The sequence below is a fragment of the Miniopterus schreibersii genome (genome assembly GCF_964146895.1).
Source record: "Miniopterus schreibersii genome assembly, chromosome: 6".
Taxonomy (NCBI): Eukaryota; Metazoa; Chordata; class Mammalia; order Chiroptera; family Miniopteridae; genus Miniopterus; species Miniopterus schreibersii.
Genome location: NC_138107.1, coordinates 85290466 through 85311630, shown reverse-complemented (window position 1 = coordinate 85311630; position 21165 = coordinate 85290466). Strand labels below are relative to the sequence as shown.

General features: G+C 44.0%; 1 protein-coding gene across 2 annotated transcripts in view; it reads right to left on the bottom strand.

Moving 5' to 3' along the window:
* The window catches only part of ARID1B (AT-rich interaction domain 1B), a 349992-nt gene extending 330929 nt beyond the window's left edge, over positions 1 to 19063 (bottom strand). For both annotated transcript variants that reach the window (XM_081139612.1, XM_081139613.1), the window contains exon 1: positions 17077 to 19063. In XM_081139612.1, coding sequence (XP_080995738.1) covers positions 17077 to 18777 — 1701 coding nt within the window. In that variant the 5' untranslated portion in view covers positions 18778 to 19063. The remainder of the gene's footprint in view (positions 1 to 17076) is intronic.
* Positions 19064 to 21165: the final 2102 nt, after the last annotated feature.

Below are 21165 nucleotides of genomic sequence, written 5' to 3'. Positions count from 1 at the left end.
CGTTTTACTCATTGTATCCCTCTCACAGTAGGTGCTGAATAGTTATCAATAGCTCTTTGGGGAATGAGTCAAGTATATACATAAGTATATACAGTATCTGACAACTGATTGCTGGCAATCAACTCAGGTCTCCCACCTACCCCCAGCCCTAGCTTCCCACTTTTCTTTCCCAGGGTCTTTCGGGGTATGGATGGTTTCCCTCAAAATGTCCCCATTTTACTATACTCAGTATTTCTCCTAAAGACTGGTGTCCAAGGCTCTCAAAGACACAAGGGCATGGAGGGCTTGGCTCGCTCCTCATAGATCCCCACAAGGTCATGGGGCACTGGCCAGCACAATCTGTTTCCACCCTGGGCCGGGAGGACGCGCCTGCCTCTATGGCCCCCTCCCTTCTCTGCTGCCCCACAGCTGCTCAGCTAACTTCTCCACGTTGTACTTACAGCATGGCAAAAAGGAAAAACCAAGTAACTGTCATTTATGCTTGAAAAGGGGGAATGGCTTTATTCTCTCCAACAGAGTTAGGTGTGAGCACTGTGCTGGTTGTTTTCTTAGGGCTGTCAAAGCTGCTGCAGAAGGTCAAGATTGCACTGTTGAAATCGTGGCACCGGATGAATGATACCTTACTACAGAAAGTCTCTGAAAGGACAAGCACAGTTAGACAGGTGTTAGCTTCCTAGGCAAACGATACCTTTTATCATGAGGAGAGAAATAAAATGTGGCTGCTAAGCCACCAAAGACGCCCATTCCCTTCATAAGTTTAAAGAACCAAACACAATTAAAGGTCCAGTCTCAGAGAAAGGAAATTTCCTATGACACACAGCAATGGTGGTCTATTTATAAAAAAACAGGGGGGTACCAGTTCTGTTTTTTCTTCCCATGCATTCTTAAAAATACTGTTCAGCCCTAGCCAGTTTGGCTCAGTGGTGGTTAGACAATCAGCGTGGACTGAAGGGTCCTGGGTTCGATTCTGGCCAAGGGCACGTACCTCAGTTGCAGGCTCAATCCCGGGCCTGGATGGGGCACGTGTGGGAAGCAACTAATCGATGTGTCTCTCTCACATAGATGTTCCTCCTCCCCCACCCCCACTCTCTCTGGAAAAGCAATGGAAAAAACATCCTTGGGCGAGAATTAAAAAAAAAAATACTATTCACTCATTTGCTTGAAATGGGTTAGGTGTAGTCAGCATTAATTTCAAAAACACAAATCCATGCTTACTCTAGTAGTGATATGTTATTATAAGTAATAAAGCAAAATCAGGTATTTTTATAAACCAGGAAACGAGAGAGGAAAGCCTTCATTTAATTCTCAGCTAAAACAAGCATTATGGAGCTAAGTCATTTGGAAATATTCTCGGCCTCAAATTGAGGAGCTAGCAGGAGGTATGGAAAACACACGTGAAATACCCAGGAACCAGACACAGAGCTAGTCCCTGGCACCATGACCCCTCCTACCGCTCAAACACTCTGCAGGACTGGGTGAGTGGAATTTAACGTACGTCGCTTGTCTAAGACAAGATTATGAGCAAAACTGATTTTTTTAAGCTGTGAGACTTGGTCCTATTGACAAATTTTAAGTGAGGAATAGTTGGGAGCATAAAAGGGAAATCTCCCAGTATTGTACCTTACCTTTCGACATAATTAGGAAGGGGAAGACTAAAAGGGTCTCAGGACCCATCCTATCCCAATATCCCTCTGCCTGGCCAGCCTAGACATTCCTCAGGTAAGCAAGCAACAAAGCAAATGAAAAACTGACTGGGTCCAACACCTGAGTGCTTTTCCCATCTCCCAACACCACTGCATCTGGCTCCAGAACGGCCCTGTGGCAACAGCCAAGACAGAAATAATCATGACAATATGTCAAGAAATGACCTTGCCAAGCTGGAGGGTTTTTCTGCCTTACATTTCTTCTTTTAACTATGCATCTGACATCTTCATTATTTTAAGATACACTACTTTGGGGTTTTGTCTTACAACTTTCACCACCACAGTTCACTCTGGGCAAATCATGAACATTAAATTTTATTTTGTTGGTTTCTTACTCTAAAATTCGCTCTTCCAGCTCCCTGTACTCTCCCCCGCCCCAATCTCCTGATCCCTAACTGTCACCTATCCTCCCTTCCCTATTCTCTCTTCATACTTCCCGGACTTACACCACCAGTGACCTTGAGACCCTGTCCAGTCCATTCGTCCCTTTGCTCATCCAAAGCTATTTATTATGCACACTCTATGTGCTACAGACACTGCCGTAGATGCTGTTCCATCACCTCCCCAATCCGTTAACTTCAGTCTCAGCCACACTTAACCCCAGACAGAAGAGAATCTATGCAACAGACTATTTCACAGCCTCCCTTTATGACTCAACTGAAACCAATGACCCAGGTTGTGGCAGAGTTTCCCCTAACAGGTGGATATAAATTGATGTTCAGTGACACCATCAGAAAAATCCAATAGCCACCTTCATGCCCTCCAAGGGGAGCACAGAGTCTTTCCTCCTCTTTGTCTATGACTATAAAGCCAAAATACACTAAAAGCTCAATTATAAGAATGTAATTCTACGTATCTTAACGGTAACAAAAAAAATCAGTTTAAATTTCACCTCTAGCTCATCAGTGACCAATGTGGGAGGCAGAAGGTGGGCAGACAGGCCATTCCACAGGATGTGGAAAAAAGGAGCCCTCATGCACTGTTGGTAGGAATATAAATTGGTGCAGGCACTAGGGAAAACAGTATGGAGGTTCCTCAAAAAAATTAACAATAGGACTACCATATGATCCTGCAATTTCACTTCTGGGTATTTACCTGAAAAATATGAAAACACTAAATCCACAAGATACATGCACCCATATGTTCACTGCAGCATTACTTACAATAGCCAAGATTTGGAAACAACCTAAGAGCCTGCGGACGTGGCGCACACACAATGGGATTCTGCTCGGCCATGGAAAGATACAATATTGCCGCCTGCAACATAGAGGAGGGAGGGCGTGGTGCTAAGTGAAGTCAGTCACACAGAAAAGGACAGAACCATATGATTTCACTCGGATGTGGAATATAAAACAAAAAAGGAACAAACAAAACAAAACAAAAACAAACAAACTCACAGACAACAGAATGGTGGCTACCAGAGGGGAGGGGGAACGTGGGAGGGCAAAACAGGGAAAAGGGTCAAATACGTGGTAACGATGGTGGCGAGCACACAATAGAGTGTACAGATATCAAATTACAACATTGTATGCTTGAAATTTATATGTTGTTAACCAACGTGACCTCAACGGCAGTGCAATTAGTGAATTAATTTTAAAAAGTAATGATAAAGCCCTTAACAAAATTCATGCGATGTGCCTGGCACACATAGTAGGTGTTCAGTAAGAGGAGCTATTATTACTGTTATTGCTTTTATTATATATAGCACAATTATTTAAGGCTCTTCTAAATATCTTTCTCTGAACCTGCATTTAAGGAAGCAATGTGTTTGTAAGAGTTGCACCAATCACATGACTAGAAGAGAGGCCAATTTCATGTACCCCACAAAATAGTCTCAGATAGGCCACCTCTATAAAAAAATCACTTGACGTCTGGCTGCGGACTCACTGCCACCGTAACGTTTTCCTGCCCATCTGCACCCAGCTGGCCGCTCCCCCAGAAGGCCCCGCATTGGTCCACTCTGGCTTTAACCATGCGCCTGCCTTGCTCCTCGGGTGTGGCGACTCCCCGCACCTCCACCCTTGCATTAACTTAATTTTGGGACCAACCTGCAGCTCCATCATCCCAGCTGCACATAAAGATGCTGGGAAGGCATTAGTCCTGCCATCTATTACTCCTACGTCACCTCATGAACAGAAATCCGAAAGCTGCATTCTCCATAATCATAGTCAGATACTTTTCCCAGTGTTTTTGTCAGTCTTCATATGGAAAAGAAACAGGTGCTGCTCAGGCCAAGGGATAATTCTGCTTCCTGCACCCACCGTGCACATTCCCGTGCAGACGTCGTTTCCACCCTGTAGAAGGAGCTCAGTATCTACAATCCCTCCCTCCCACGGCCCGGAACAGATGGTCTGACCCCTAATATTTCACCAGCCCTAAGGTACACAGGAAAGGCCGGCTCTGAAATGCACTCATCAATTTCTGACCGCCCTAACGATGCCCTTCTTTTGCTAAGAAACGAGTTGAAGAGCCACTTCAGGTCCATTATTCTTTACAATGAGGACTTTCGCTCTGAACAATCCAATCAAGGGTCATGACTTATTTACATGAATTTTACTTTCGAGTATATTTACTAACAAAGTGAAGATAAACACTCTTTAAAACGGGTTTTGTCTAATGAAAATCCAAACATCCACTGTTGGTTCATCACTACGAAACTGCTAAGGACGCCCACTGCGTAAAGCTAAGAACTGGCTCGTTCAAGCTACGGGGCGAGGACTGGTGGCAACGTTCCTCTCCGACTTTCACGACTTCTGCTTTTGAAAGGCTCGCCTGAATTAAATGTACTTAAGCTCATGTTTGTCCACGATATTAAAATTACTTAAATATCAAGTAGTATTAAGAAATAAAAAACTCGAAAAGTATTTCAAAAACTTAGGTCAGAAATGAAGAAAAGGAGCCGTCAAAACTAATTAGGAATGCCCATAATAACCATTTCCTTTTTAAAAAGACGTTGTTCCAAAACTCCTACACTTTCTCTCCCTCACTTTCTCAGATTCTTCACATCAGCAGTCCCCACACCGAGGCAGAAAGCTCGCCTGCCTCCCCGTGTTATCTGTCCACGTTCCATGGGAATCCAATTTCCCTGCATTACCTCTGCCCAGGTCAGGGATGAATGGCTGTCAACTTCCCAGTGGAATAAAAAGAAAAACCCTTTCTTCCTGAGGCAGCAAGTTTCAATTCACAGAGCACATGGCTAATCTACATATGTGAAGGTCACGGCACTTCAGTCAAAGAGGTTAAGAATGGAGCAGCTCACGTAAGGGGTTGTCTTAAACATCTTGGCATGATGCCCAACAAGTAAGACTGTTGAAAAGCCATAGATAGCTTCTGGCAGCAGCAAGGGGAAAAATATTTTGATCATGTGATGCCACACACACTACCTAGTTTACTTCACGTGTGAAACTCCTCGCGTCCCTGAAAACACCACATGTGCAAATCAAACCCAGATTTCAGGTTTAGCAGACTGGCCATGCCGGTACACCTCCCTCCTCCTAAAATGCATTTATAGGAAATTTCTAGATGCATTGAGAATACAACTTCAACATATTGACAACCAGTTGGCTTGAATATCTTAACAGCTGGTTACAACTCCTTTTTTTGATTTTGTTTATCCATTTTTTTTATTGATGGTCATTAAGGTCACTGCCACACTTAGACTATTATAAATACAACTGCTGAGAAGATTCTTGTTAGTCTTTTTGTGAAATGTTTTTATTTCTCTTAGGTAAATTCCTATGAATGGATTTTGCAGGATCAATGAATAGATATATGTTTAACTTCAGAAGAAACTACCAAACTGTTCTCCAAACTGGTTCACCAGCAACACAAGCGGCCCAGTTCCTCACATACTCATCTATATTTGGTGTTGTCAGTCCTCTATTACAGCCACACAGTGGCATGAAGTGAAATCTCACTGTGGCATTTACTACCATCACTCTGATGTTGTGCATCTCTTCATGTGCAATGTCTATTCCTCTATCTGCTTTTGTGAAGCTCTCTTCAAGTCCTTCACACATTTAAAAAACTGGATGGGTCTTCTTGTTTTCAGTTTGTTGGTGTTCTTTATATATTTTGCATACAAGTTCTTTGTAAAATATACGTGTTGTAAATATGTTCACCCAGTCTGTGATATGCCTGTTGAGATTCTTAAGGGCTGCTTACTACTTCTTTGTATTAGTTTTTCAACAAACCATAAAACTACTTGGAGCAGGAAAGGGTACTTAGCCTAAGCAGCAACGTTCTGGTAGTTAACCCGATACACATACCTGCCTGAACCTCCATGCTTCTCTCCCCTCATTAACAGTATGGCGATATGGAAAAGTACAGGAACTTAGTGCACAATAGGAGACAAAACACAAAAGTGCTTTCTGCATCCTATCTTCACTAAGTCATTGTAGATTAAAGTAAAGCTGCTTTGAAGGACTCATGCTTCTGACAAACGTCTCGACAAAGGAGGTCAAAGTCTTGCCACACATGCTGGACACCAGGTGAGAAACCGAGACTTCGACAAAGCACAGCTCTGCCTGCTGTTAGCACGGCACCTGCCTGGATGCTGTCCCTACTCGGCCAAATTAATGAAAGGGAGTTGGCGCTAACAGTGGGGAAATGGAAGATTTTTAAATCCAGCAAAATCGTAACAAATGTGACTACAACTTTTAACAGTTGTAACTTTCAACAGTTAACAGCAATAAACTACTTGTTTAATATATGAAAAAATAATTAGAAGCAAAGACCAACTTCAAAATCGGAAAGTTGTGTGCCTACCACTAATCTCCTCCAGTTCAAAATTCAGATTGCTTAGGAGGCCAGAGTTACTCAACCATATTTCTAATTAAATGGACTAGTAAGTAAAATAAAAATATCCCACAAACTATCCTATTTAATCACCAATATTCGCTAAGTTATCTAAGGACATTCCTCTAGGATAAACAATAAACAACACAAAGTTGAACAATTTATGAACATTCTCTGGATATCTTTTCATCTGGTACTGTGCCCCTACACCAAGAACACTTGACATTTGTTGATGGTGGTGAAATTCAATGTTCCAATTATCGATCTGAATTTTTCCTTACCAGTTAAAAATATGACTAAAAGTTATATGACTAAAAAATGGGAAGTTACTGGAGACATTTTAGAGATGTGTTCAGCCACTCAGTAACTTACTCTTCCTAAATACTAGGCCATATAAAGACAATAAAAAACTGAAATGTCTAGATTAGAAAGAAGCTTCAATTATTAACATACTTGTTCTGAGAAGACAGACTAATAAGCTTTAAATTAACTAATACACAAGCACACCTAACTCACTTTAATTCCTGATCCGTGAGGAAGTACAGTCCTTTGTTAATGTGTGAAAACGTCCCTTTCCTTGCCAGGTAGTATATCGGTACTTTATAAAGTCTACTTCTCACAACACTTGCATAAGTCAAGTATTCTTCCCCATCCCTTTAGAAATTAGGAAACTACAAACCTCAGAGAGGTGAAGTAACTTGCCTGAGGTCACACAGGTGGTAAGCATCCAATCTTGCAGGTTCTCTAATCTGGACACCTTTGGCTCTTGCCTTTTCCCCAGCTTTGGTCTCCACCCCTCTTCACCGGGTTAACTGCTCATCAACCAGGTCTTAGCTGATTAGAACTGATTTGCAGCCTTCCTACTCCTACCCCCGCCCCAATCTAGTCTGTGGGAGGTGTCCCTCTAAAATCAAAACTTCCACTTGAACCATTTATGCTGTATTGTGTATCATTTCTCTTGTCCTTACTCATAGTGTTACCAATTCCTCAAGGTCCAGGCCCTAGTCACTGAGGGATCCTTCATTCAACACAGTGCCGGGCACACAGCAGGCTCTCCATAAACACCTATCTGATGCCCCAGCTTTCCCTTTGATGACACAGACCTTAATCCCAATACGGTAATGTAAGTGGACTGAACTCTAATTCTGTCATGCTAATGATACTATAAAGTCATTTTTAACAGAAAAATCACTGTATGATACCCAAAACAAAATCCGAATTAAGACCACTTTCTCATCAATGTCCTAGCACCTAAGAACAATCACCAAGTACACTTACCTTTCACATAAAATAGCCACACAATGACAGAACAGAGTTCCTTGAAACGGACATGGAAACATACCAAACACTGCCAGAAAATTTTCAGTTTGGGTACATCACTAACTATTCTTCAGAGTCTTTGGATGATGTACTTTGAGGGGTACTCTTTCTGCACAGAGCTGCGGAATACTGTAACCATTCATTTTCATTTCCACTTAAACACCAGGAGCCTATGACAATTCACCAGGGAAAACTATGGATCATATGTGATATTTACTCTTTGTATCTTAAGCACCAAGTGGTGCTCAATAAGTATTTGTTCATAATAGAATTGAATTTTGTCCCTGATACTTTCATAAATCTCAGTATAAAAATTTTTTTTAGGAAAACTGTTCTTCTCTACATATTTGAGGCAGGCCCCTGGCATTCGCAGATTTGACAATCCCTGTTTGACTATTTGAGAGCAGCCCTAGAAAATTATACTCTTGCTAAGGACCAGATCTGAATCATATATTCAGTGAAGGGAAGCAGATACAGAAGCAACCAATGAGAGACCTCAAGTCCACCACCCAGAATCTCAAAAAAGCCTAGTTTTAAATTTTTGAAACTTGGTTCCTTTGCAGAAAGTACTTCCCCAGTCATTTTTGCAGATCATGAAAGTGGGAAGGTCTAAAAAGTATGATTCTTGGCCAGAACAGAACTTACTAATTAATATTAAGGATGGATGGTAAATGGGGCAACAGTTTGCTCCAAAGACATCAGCGCACCACAGGCTCTACGGCTAAACCAAACCAATTCAGGTACCTGTTTACAAGAGTCCCATTCAGTACAAAACTACATTTTGTGAGGGAAATTACAGTGGAATTCTCCAAGTCTGTGTATTTGCACAGGTCTCAGTTTATATTCACTGAACATATCTGGGAGCTAGTGTAGTTTAATAAGCTGTTCAGTGGTGCATAGCCGATTAGGCTCTAATTTTTTTTTTTTAGTTCAAAACAACACAGGATTTTGCAGCTGGAAGGGACTGGGGGTCACCTGATTCATGGAGGCAAGGACTTGTCCTCAACCACACCCTGAAGTAGGGCAGGGCCAGGCAGAGAACAGAACCCATGGCCCCCTTACTACTGCAGTGGAAAGGAGGTGGGGAAAGAGGTGCCAGTACAGGTGCCACAGGATTTACAGCAATGACCTCGATAATGACCCTGCCCAGCAGGCAATACTCGAGATAAGGAAACTTAGCCCCTGCCCTATCTCAGAGAACATGGGTGCTGAAGCCTCCAAATGAATCAAGATCTGACCAACTCCAAGTCCACGGTCTTTCACTTCTATCAGATGCCTTGCAATATATTTGTATTCTCGCAAAACTCACAATGACAGAATAAACTCACATACAACAAACATTACTAGTTCCTGCAGAAATATGTCTGCTTCTTCAGAAAGATACTTGCTCAGCAATATAGTAGCAATGTTTTACATTTCTATTTCCAAGGTCATTTATAATTCATTGGGTAAAGTGAATTTATTATTTAAAAAATACAAACTGAAGCAGGAAATTGTAAAGATATGAAAAAGGGTTTATAGTTTGATATATACAGGTGGGGCAAAAGTAGACTTACAGTTGTGAGTACACAAAACACAAAGTTTATTCTTGTAGTATTTTCCATATGTACAGCTGTAAACCTACTTTTGCCCCACCCTGTATAAACATATGGTCATTGAATGTTTAAAATTTGCTTAAAATTTCAGAAATTGGATGACAAATTCTAGATACATTTTATAATTTTAACAATGACTTCAAAATAAGGCTATGAAGTATGTTGAGTGCTTTAACTTCGAAGATGCTCATCCAAAAGAGAAGCAGGAGATGCTGAGAATTCTGGAACCGCCTCCACTGATCATCGACGCCTCGCTTTCCGAGGTTTATTTCAGGACCCAGAAGCAGGAGCCCAGTTCACTCCTCAGCCAGCATACATTATCTAAACAGTTACCAAAAATATTCCAGCGATCCAAGTATCTTCCTAAATCTGAGCGGACTGTTTTAACTTTTTCCCAAGAGCCCATGTAAAGTAGAAAACAAGAGATAAAGAAAATGGACCATTCTGCATAAATTTCAAAGTGACTACATTTTCCTTCTTTGGGCTGCCGTTCTCTGCAGTGGGTCTATGTTCTGCCCTGGCACAAAGCCAGTCATTGATCGACAGAAATGGAAAAAGAGTCACTAGCTCATACCGGCTATATCACAACAATCTACAATTATTTGTTTTGCCAAAATCCACTGCCCCGCCCAAAAAAAGCAGGCCAAGAGACTGCTGACCCACATGCTTGCTATTTGCACTCTGTTTAAATGAGCCAGTTCTAAGTCAGTGATGCCAAAATGCCATGCCCAGGTAGTGGGAGCAGGCTTCGGCAGGATCTCTCTGCCTGAGCCACACACCAGAACAGCTGCGATCCCCAGACCCTGGCTACCAGCTGTGTCTGGCCCAAAGGCTGATTAAGAAAATGGGTGCTCAATAAATATTTGCCAATTGATCGTCTGGAGCAGATATTTATCTAACATGCACCTCAGAGCATACACAAATACTAAATGTTTACACCTTAAGAAGTAATTGTTGCTGCCCAGTACAAGCTCTTAAATCACAGTTCATTTTCTCTGTGCCCTCTGTGGATCTGGTGTTAAAGTACATAACTGATCACAGAAAGATGCGACTATATATCAGCATCGATAGCAGCTAAAATACAATTCCAATATTTTATACACACACACACATGCCTGTTCACAAGACTACTCAGAATCTAAGAGGCATCCCTTTGCAGCTGCCTCTAAAATATAATTAAAAGGCCAATCATCTTAATTTAGGAATTTTTCCACGTACCAAGGATTTCTGCAGTTTTACAGAGGATTGCAAATTAAAAATATGAGGGGGAAGCACAGATCTGGGGATCAGAACAGCAGGAAAATGGACACAGCATCACATGGTTTGGTTGTTTGCTCTGGGTTGGGGGTGGTGGGGAAGCCCCAGGACTTAAAACATAAATAAGAAAAAATTATCATTGTAAATGACTTTCAGTAATAGTAGAAAGATAAAACTAATAATTTCAAAAACAGGCTAAAAATTCAAAAGATGAGAGAAATAAGTAAAGGAGAAAATTATAATGGTAACATTCATTTCCATTCTCTGTTATCTAACACATAACAAAGTCCCAGGTTTCTCTCAACAAACTTTTAATGACATAACTGACAACGAAAAACTGAGCTACACAACAAACTTTCTTAAAAGACAAAACCTGGGTCAGTTACCCTAATGTTAGAATTAGGAGAAAGCAACAGACTAAAAACAAACAAACAAAAGCCACCATTAATGTTCCTATGGAACGTTTGAGGAAGAATTTACTACTAAACTATGAAGGGGGCAAGACTGATGGTCATAAAAATAAGATTATTTTGCTTACAATACACATTAATAACCAACAGTTCTAAAGTCTGACCTGAAGAAAAGGAAAAATATATTTTATTTCAATTTAGGAAAATGAAAAAGTTCTAGAAATGGATAAGGTGAGGGCTGCAAAGCAACATAAATACACAATGTCACAGACCTGGACACCTAGAACTGATTAAAACGGTGAATTTTGTTATGTATAATTTACCACAATAAAAAAAATACATAAACTTTTAGCATCCCCTTTTTTTTTTTTTAAATGTGGTTTAGGATTTTCTTTAGATTTCATCAAATATGGCTTCCCTTCCAGAGCCACCTAATAAGGAATGACTTCTCATGTGGCTCTCAAGTTTCCTCTTCCATCAAGGCCCACAGGAGACACAGGAGCGCATGGTACAGATGACGGTCAGCAGAGGCCAAACCTCCTTCAATTCAGGTGGGCTGGCCTGCTGTGACACATCTGGCCCAGGTGCTGCTGCCACCTACCCAGGAACGGCCCCTGGAAAACCAGACATGCTGAAGATGTCAGGGTGTTGGTCTCTATCCAAGCAATAAATGTCATTCAGGAAACAAATTACTTCCACATTAGTTCGCCTGTCGAACCCGGAGCCCTCCAATACTTGGGGCGTTGACCCGCTCAGAACTGGGTTTGAAAGCTGCCTGCTGGCCCCTATTCAAAGGAGGAAATCTAAGGAAATCGTTTTCTAAGAATTACTACAAGTTAGACTTTTGAAAAATAGCACGTTTGCTGAAAACTTACTGTGGAAACACACAGTTTACCTTGATAAATAAATCCACTCAGTCACTCAATTAATGTGAATTGTTAAAACTACTTAATACATATACGTATATCAACAATTCCATTCATTCTGATGTTAGCACAAGGCAAAACAAGTGTATATTTAATGATACCTAGGCAATGAGACCTAAATCATTTTCTTTTCATCAAATTTCTAACAGAAAAAGTCACTAAAGTGTACCAGGTTTTTAGATCAAAATTAATTCATTCAATCACCCAATTAAACCACAGAGGGCCACTTAGTCTTGTATAAATAGCCTCCGAACTGAAAAAGCAACACTGCATAATAGATCTACATTTATGTCACATAAATATATATATCCTTGGCGGATGAGCAGTTTTGCCTGGTACTTCTCCACACCACGGGGAACGAGGACTGGGGATTGCTCAGCCTCCAGCACGCACACACAGCAAGCGTGTGGCTCTGCTTTACAGATCCGCGAGAGCATGCACCGATCTCCTGATAAAGGAAGGACACCTCTTAAAAGGCAAGTTACCGAAAACCACCCAATTCCAAAAAGGCTCAGGATGTGGATGTGTCTCCTTAAGTAAAATCAGCATTGTAAAATGTCATAAAAATTTTGTAACATCCATTTTTCAAAATCTAAATATTGAAAAAAAATTAATGGAATGAGTTTACTATTCACTTTGAGCCCCCATAAATCTGTTGCTTTAAGTAACACACATAAATCAAACATAAATATAAGCCTCAAATTTACAAATCTACACACAGTCCAAAGCAAAAGCGACACAAGTGAAATATCAGTTCCTTTTCCACAAATGTGGATCAAAGCACACAGATGCATGCACTGAACGGGTGTCAGTTCAATGTAGTGAGAAAAGCCTTTATATTTAGGACACTGGGCAAAAAGCTAATAAGGTTTCCTGTACTGATAGATCCAAATTTACATCTCTAAATCAGTCTTCAAAATAAGTAGCAAAATGTCATAAACCCCAACAAATTTTAAATCAAACTACTCTCTTCCTAGGAGAGGACAGGGTTAAATAAATGAAATAACCATCTTTTTGGTTTGCCTGTCATACTAGTATTTATCCCAGGGAAATAAGTAAGTTCCTATACATCAGAAGTCATTTTTTTAGGTACACCCTGCCCCAAATTATACAGTAATAAAGTCCATTAACAAGAAATAGAACTGAAAACTTAACCCCATTCTATTACACCTATCTTTTTAAAAATGTGCCTGTGTCTAATAAAATTACCTAATGAGTTTATATTAAGAGTCTTCCTCTACATTGTCCTGTATTTTTAAAAGCCGTTCTCAAACCAGAGTTAATGCTATTTTTATACCAAAGTGAAGAGGTTACAGTATTCTCAATTCTAATGAAGGAGTAGGCTGTTTAGGGTGGGTACACACCCTTGATTTATATGACACTGGGAAAATGGAACAAGTACGAAAAGCCTCCCCAAATATTCATTCCTAAATGTAGATTAAAAAACAAAACCAAAGGAAAAAGAGGGTTTACGGTTCCTCATCACAGACCCAAGGTAAGACTGTTGTTTCCTCCTAGAATATCCTTATCAATTTTGTGTTATTATAAACGTAAATTTAAGTTATAGTTGTCTCAAAGAGTAGTTGCCATTAAAAAAAAAAAAAAAATCTGTCAAAAGTAAGTACACAGAAAACAGGATCTCCAATGAAAACAATTTTAAGCCATGCATAATTTCATCTCAGGTAACCTAGGAAAACAGAAAACTGTAGACATTTTATTATATTTTCTTTGTTTTTAAAATGATAGGCTTTTCTATGAACCACAGTTGCCAATTCCATGTCAGCCAGCCATACCTCGGCAAATACATAAATCTAGGCCACAAAATTTTTTTACAGGATTTAAAGTATCAGATAGGGTAAGATTGCATTGGGGGGGGGAGTGGGGAGTGATGTTATGCCAACTATAATGTATCTTATACAAATTTTAAGGTAATCAGGAACTAGCCTTTAACTTCCTGATTTGTAAGTCAGCTAATCACTTTTCTTTTAATTATAAATAAGGCTCTTTTTATTACATTGTATTATGTTCCATAAAACTAAAGTTAAAATAGCATTAATGGAATTCAGTACAAATGTAGACATTATGAAATCTTAGTTATGTGAGTAAGACTCAATATTCCTTCTGAGACTGCTCTAGCTGAATACTTTATCTCACAAAACCCCAAAACTGTATCAAAAATGGCTTATTTCACTTTTTAAAAAGACCCTCCCCCTACAATATGTGCATATGTTTTGTTCCTAATTACAAAAACATTTGCCACCCAATATAAACCATTTCCTAAAATCAAAAACGAAACTAAATGTGTTAAAAGCCACAAGAAAATTTCATCATATAACGTGATTTAATAGTGTTTTACGACCTATACTTATGTAGTAATTTAATATTTTGGACAAATGACTGTTTCTTATTCATTTACCATAACAAATAATAAGTAACACTAGCGTTCCAAAAAGAAAAATATAAAGAAGACATATTCCACATGTTATACGGTAAGATGCCTAAAAGAAATCTGTGAATCTAGGTCATATGCCTGTCATTTTTCTTCCCCCTCAAAAATAAAAAAAGCTATTCCCAAGGGTCACACTGAGGACATAATGGATTCACTCTCATTCCAAGAAAACAAAATACTTAAAATGATTGGTACCATTAGGAAATAATACTCTAAAGTAACACGAATCTACATCTGCCTCTATCATTCTTTCATTTCTAGTTTACAAAGATGTGAATTTTAAACTGTCCCTTTAAAAGCAAGCTGACAAAGCAAATCTTTCTTAATTATGTTTCACGTTTCTCCAAAATGTTTTTACCTGTACGAATCAAAAATTGAAATCGCAAGTTTTCTATCAAGAATGGAAAATACATTATCATTAAAAGTAAAACTCCACTAAGTACAGATTTGAAAGCAGTGAACATTAATGTCCTCTGCCTGAGATTCACATTATTAGTTAAATTCAGTCTTTCAATCACTCAGACAAGTCTCTCTTCTAACATATGATTATTATTAAAATATACCTTCCTAAATAAATGAGCTGAGTGAAAATATATATTACAATCACTGTTATTACTTTGTGACAGATTAAATTTTAAAAACTTTCATTAGCATTAAAAGGTCTATGAAAGAAAAATTATTTGGAAGAAACACACCCAACACAACTCGCATGTAATACAGTTTCCCTAATTCATTGTTTTGTAGTTCAAATAAGGCTCATATTGCCTAATCTAACAAAACAATCAAAGGAGAAAAGAAAGGTTCTTGGGGCACTTCTGTATTCTCCAAATGAGAAGTGACTATAAAATGACTTTTAGTATTTCACAAGAATGTCCATTTTTCCCTTTTAACTAATTATCTACAAAAAAATCATGTTTTTCTCACTTCATGTTTTTTCAAATATAATATCAATTCTAACTAAAACAACTCATCTACAAACATCTCAAAATAGAATAGTTAAAAACACAAATTAACTAGAAATACAGCTTTAATCTTGTTATAAAGCTAATTAAATTTTACTAAAAGATACTGTATATCAGAATCTTGAAATTTTTAAGCCTTTCAATTTTACATTGAACTATGATGACATAATTCAAATGTTTCTCATCGTTTTATCTGTAAAGGGTATTTCTATAAAAGCTTAACAGATTCAAAAATTGGTAAAATTCCTGGTTTAATTATTTTTCAACTGCCACATCCTCACCCTACAATTAAAGACTGTGATACGTGCAACGTCCCTGTAAGGACTGTCAAAGATCTGAATTTTGTAAATGCCCAACGCTGGACACCAGCGTAATTTTTTTTTATGTATTTAATCCTCTTATTAATAATATGACTCATAATAATGTAAGCCTTAAATAATATTCAACCTTACATCTGCTTGTAACAGAGCTCAGTTATTATTTGTGGCAAGAATTTTTGTGACTGTGCTGCTCAGCACTTCTATTTACATCAGCAGCGCTAAATGCCCAATGGTGAGAGGGGAGCCAATCAGATGGCAGATTAGATGTCAACTCAGAGGCAGCTGTCTGGAGACTATTACAGCCAGTTTACCTCCACAATTCAAATTCCAAACCTTGCAAAGGAGATCAAGTCAGTCCTTAGGCTCAGTCTACGAGCAAGACACAGCAAGCCTGCAGGACACTTCCTAATGACGCTGTAGGACCCGGGTGACAGCAAATTAAAGGAAACCCAAATAAATCTGACCCAAAAAGATCCGTTTTCACTGGTCTGCTATTTTCCTGGACTTGCTGAATAAAATGTACGCCTAATCCGTGATCAAAATAAGTTCAGTTGACCCGGAATGTGTGCCTTTCCAACAGCCTATCTGTTGAAGGTGACTCCTTCCAAGCAGCCCGTAAGCCAAATAATGGATTTCCCGGCGACTCTTAGGAGTGAATCGATATATTTTAGAATATTTTACCTCCTCGTGGCTGTGCACTTGGGCATTATTTCTGCGACCATTCAGCCTCAGAGCCCGCATCGCATACCTCCGAACGGCCGGGCAGAACTACGAAAAGCACAGCCGGTGGCCACAAAGCTCACGCATCTCCCCCTTCACCTTGGGAGCCGAGGGAACGCGCCGCGGCCGGAGGCAGGACAAAGTTCCTCCTCCTTTCCCCAGTTAAAGCTCATTGTTGGCGCTCACCGAGCCGCCGGCTCGGCATTCCCGTCCAGACCGTGCCGGCCGGGGCGCGGGTTCGTTACAAAAGCGCCCGCCCGTCCCCGGCGCCCAGGCGGCGGCCAGGCGGCGCGGGGCCGGCCCGCGGGCGGCCTGGGTGGGGTGGCCGGGCGCGCGGCGCGGCCAGGCCCGGCCCGGCGAGGAGGCGCTCGGCCGCCGGCGCTGCCCGCCCGCCCGGCCCTCGGCCAGACCCCTCGCCAGGCCCGCGCCGCGCGCTCGGGCTCGGGGCGCGCCCCAGCCTCGCGGGGAGGCAGCCGCGACTTAAAATGGCCTTGGGCGCCTCGCCCCCGCCTCCCCCGGGACAGGACGCAGAAAAGTACGCGGAAAGAAAGAAAGTCGGGCTCGCGGCGCGCCGAGGCTGCCGCGGCGGAAGCAGGCCCGGCCGGCGCGGGGGTTACCTGGGATCTGCCCATGGTGGGGCCGGGGGTGCCGGGGCTCATCGCCGGGTGGCTCCTTTGTTGCGCGGCCGCCCAGGCCGGGCTGGCAGCGGCGTACTGGGCGCCCATGTCCTTGCCCAAGCCCATGCCCGCGGCCGCCTGCTGGCCGCCCGCCGCCGCCCCCGCCGCCGCCGCCTGGGACTGGGGCTGCGACGGCGGCGGCGGCGCGCTGGGGCTGCTGTAGTCGGGGTAGCTGCCGCCGTAGCTCCTCATCATGGGGCTGGGCGACGTGAGCAGCTGGTTGAGGGTCGGGGTGGCCCCCGACGGGTGCTGGTTCTGCCCGGCGAAGCGCTGGAAGCCCCCCGCCGCCGCGCCGGCGGCCGCCTTGCTGAGGCTCGCGGCCCCGCCGCCCCCGGGGCCCATCATCATGCCGCCGCCCTGCTGCCGGGGGGAGCTCAGCACCCCGTACCCCGAGGACGAGCCCCCATAGCCGCCGCCGCCGCCGCCTCCTGCTGCTGCTGCCGCCGCTGCGGCCGCCGCCGCCACAGCTCCCGCTCCTGCTCCTGCTCCAGCTCCTGCTCCTGCTCCTCCTCCTCCTCCTCCTCCTCCGCTGCCTCCTCCTCCTCCTCCTCCTCCGCCTCCGCCTCCGCCGCCGCCCGCGCCGGGCCGGCTGTAGCCCGGATAATGGTTGTACTGGCTGTTGGGGTACCCTTCGTGGGAGTTCTGCAGGGGGTCCATGCTGCCGGGGGCCCCGGCGGCGGCCGCGGCGGCGTGCATCAGCCCCATCCCGGGGCTTTGTTGTCCGCCATGTTGATCAAAGCCAGGCCCAGCGCGGCCGCCGGGGCCTCCGCCAGCAGGGCCGGCGCTGCCGTAGTAATTACTAAACTCCGAGGCGGCCGCGGCGCCGCCGCCCCCGGGCACGGCGACGGGAGGCTGCTGCGCGCCCAGGCCCGGGCGCTCGTACCGGCCGCCCGCCGGCTCCCCCATCTTGGGCGGCGCGTCGTCCTCGTCGCCCGGCTGGCTCAGCAGCGGCTGGCCCGGGGGCTCGGCCTGGCCGCCCGCGGCACTGTCCTTGGCGCCTCCATGTTGCGGCTGCTCCATGTCGGGACCGGGCTGAGCGGCGCCGCCGCCCGCGCCGCCGAGGCCGTTGTTGTTGGAAATGGGATGTTGCTGCTGCTGCTGCTGTTGCTGCTGCTGGAACTGGCTTAGCTGCTGCTGTAGTGCGTGGTGGTGGTGGAGGTGGTGGGCATGGTGGTGGTGGTGGTGGGCATGGTGGTGGTGGTGGTGCTGCTGGTGGGGCGGTGCGGAGGGGGCTTCGCCAACGGTTTTCAGTTTGTGGTTGGGGAGCAGCCCCGTCTCCATGGCCGAGCCCGGGCCCGCCGAGGAGGAAGAGGACGCCGCGGAGGAGGACGGCGCGCCGGCGCTCCCACCCTCCTTGAGAGCCGCCTCGGGGCCGCCGCTCCTGGCGCTGCCGGGGCCGGCGGCGGCCGCGCTCGCGGGATGGGCCATGTTCGGCTCGTGGCGGGGGCGCGGGGGGTGGTGGTGCACACTGTTCAGGCCGCCGTCGCCGCCGCCCCCCGGCACGGGTCCCGGAGCCGCCGCCGCGCCGCGCGCCCCCGCCTCCAGGTCCCGGGCCCCGGGCGCCGGCCGCGGCCCGGGGGGCGCCCGCCGCTCGCCGCTGCCCGCCCGCGACGCCGCCGCCGCTGCTGCCCGCGCGGCCATGATCGCCGCGGCGTGGCGAGGCCGGGCGGGGGGCGGGGGGACACAATAAAACCCACTTTTTGGTCCGCGGCCCCTCCTGTGCGCATCCACACGCCCCGGCGGGGACTCGAGCGACCCCCTCCCCCTCCGCAGGCCGCGCGGAGCCGGGCCGGGAGTCACGCCTTACGGTCTGGGCCTGCTCCCGCTGTGGGATTTCATGGTGAAAGTTTTGAGTGCAGGTTTAAATGAAACTTTTTTCCTCTCTAACCCGGATATGGGTAAATGCACGACTGGCGGAGCCGCTCGGGCCCCGCCGGCGTGAGCGAGCCGCGCGAGCCGAGCGGCTCTTACCCACTTCTGCTCCCTCGCGCGCACTCGCAAAACGCGGACTGGACTCGGCCGCCGCGGGCCGCGCGGACCCCGGCCCCGGGCCCCGGCCCTGGCCGGCGGGCGGGCGCCGTGCGCGGGGCGGCTGGGCTGCGCCTTCCCCTCGCGCCGTCTCCTTGCCAACCCGGCGTTCGCGTGTTTGTTTTCACGTCCAAAAGGAACGATACAAAGGGGGAAAACGAGTCTGACGAGCAGACAAAAGAGAGAGAAGGGCCGGGGAACAAAGTTGTCTGTTGTCCTCAAAGGTTACGAGGAGCCGACGGAGAAAGAAAATATTTGGGCAATCTGTGCAAAAGCACGGCCTCTCCCAGGAGTTATGTAATTTTTCAGAGCGTTGCCTCTCTGCCTTGATTTCGGGCCATCGGCGTAATTCCCACAACTTCTTCAAACTGCACAATTAGGCGAGTCGAAGTGAAGGTTGGCCGCAGTTGAGGAGCCCTGTTCCCTGTGCACGGCAGGCTCTCGGTAAATGCCTGTGACTGACTACACCTGCCCCAAAGATCATGTTAATTAACTACTTTTTAAGGCACCTTATGTATATATGTAGGCTTATCAGTGAAAACTCAAAGTATTCCCCAAAGGAGCGTCTTTCTCACAATACACTTGTCTGTCCTCTCGCTGAAAGGAAAGTCCCCGAGTCTGAAGAGTGGTGTGTTACGCCCCAAACAACTTGCACATGGAGATTGGACTATCGGTGCCATAAATAATGACAGCTAAGGTCTATCTCATACCTTCATAAATCTATATGACACCTTTCACCATATTTCAGAGGTTAATATCCACAATTAACCCTCTTGATATGAGTTCCTTTCCAAGGAATTTGAAACAAAACTAAAACATGTTATCTTTAATAAACTTAAGATTAATAATATAAATCGATCCTGTCTAATCCTAGAGTAGAAATGTTTCATGCTTTCTTCTTTAAACAGTACTATTGTTTTACCACTGTACAATGTTTTAAGTGTGTTTATTACTAATTTATTACCAAGTTACACCTTGAATATCTTCAGAAGGCCTTCTTAACCTAAGCAATGGCTCCCTTGTACTAGTGTGGACTTAGTTTTCATGGATAGAAAGCATTGGAAACCAGAGCTTTCAGGAGGTCGCACTAGCTGAAATAATATATATGATTTTGGTAGAATGGTAGTTTTCTAAAATGATTTCATTCTCCAGCTTTTCGTAAAGACTCAGTTTATTTCAAGTGCAGTGGTTACTTTTGTTTGCTTGACCAAGTGTAAATGTTACATGACAAAATAGAAAAGGGTAGATGGGGAAACCGGTGACTGACTGGGGGAGGGGAATCAGGTGCATACCCAAGGGTCACACACCAAATTGCAGTCCCGCACAAACAACTGGAAAACTGGGCTGTAGGGTCCCTGAGTAAGAGAGAACAACACCTGCAAGGTGAAGTCGCGCCAAATCATTCATCGGTTTTTACCGAGAGAATACTACATCTTTGTTAGTGTGACTTTTTGACATTTTTCTTCTGGATTTTCTCCCTTTATATATTCAAATACAGTTCATACTAATTATATGCATTATATCGCATAAGTTGAACTTTTAAAAGTTTTTTTCATATGCAAATATAAATATATGTGTTTTGTGTATGTGCGTATATGCATATATTCTAAAATCAATTACTATTTATACCTTTAGACATTTATAGTCAACTAAATATATACATACAATCATAAATACATTTTTTTCAAACTGATAAAATATATCAAAGTCAATTCATACAAGGGTAGCCATATTTCTAGCTTTTTTTATAACTAATTCTAAAAGAGAAAATGAGTCACCAAGTTCAGCTCTGGCCCATTTGTTTAAAATATTATTTCATATAGAAAAATTATGAAACTTAAAAAAAAGGGGGGCATGTAAGTCTAAATCTCTTTTCATTCCATTTGCTTCAGCAAGTCATCTAGAAGATTGGAACCAAGAGTCTGTGAAACAGGCCCCCAGCACAATGAAATCAGTCTGCTATAAAAGGCGACACATGCCAGTTTCTCCTCCCCAATGGCA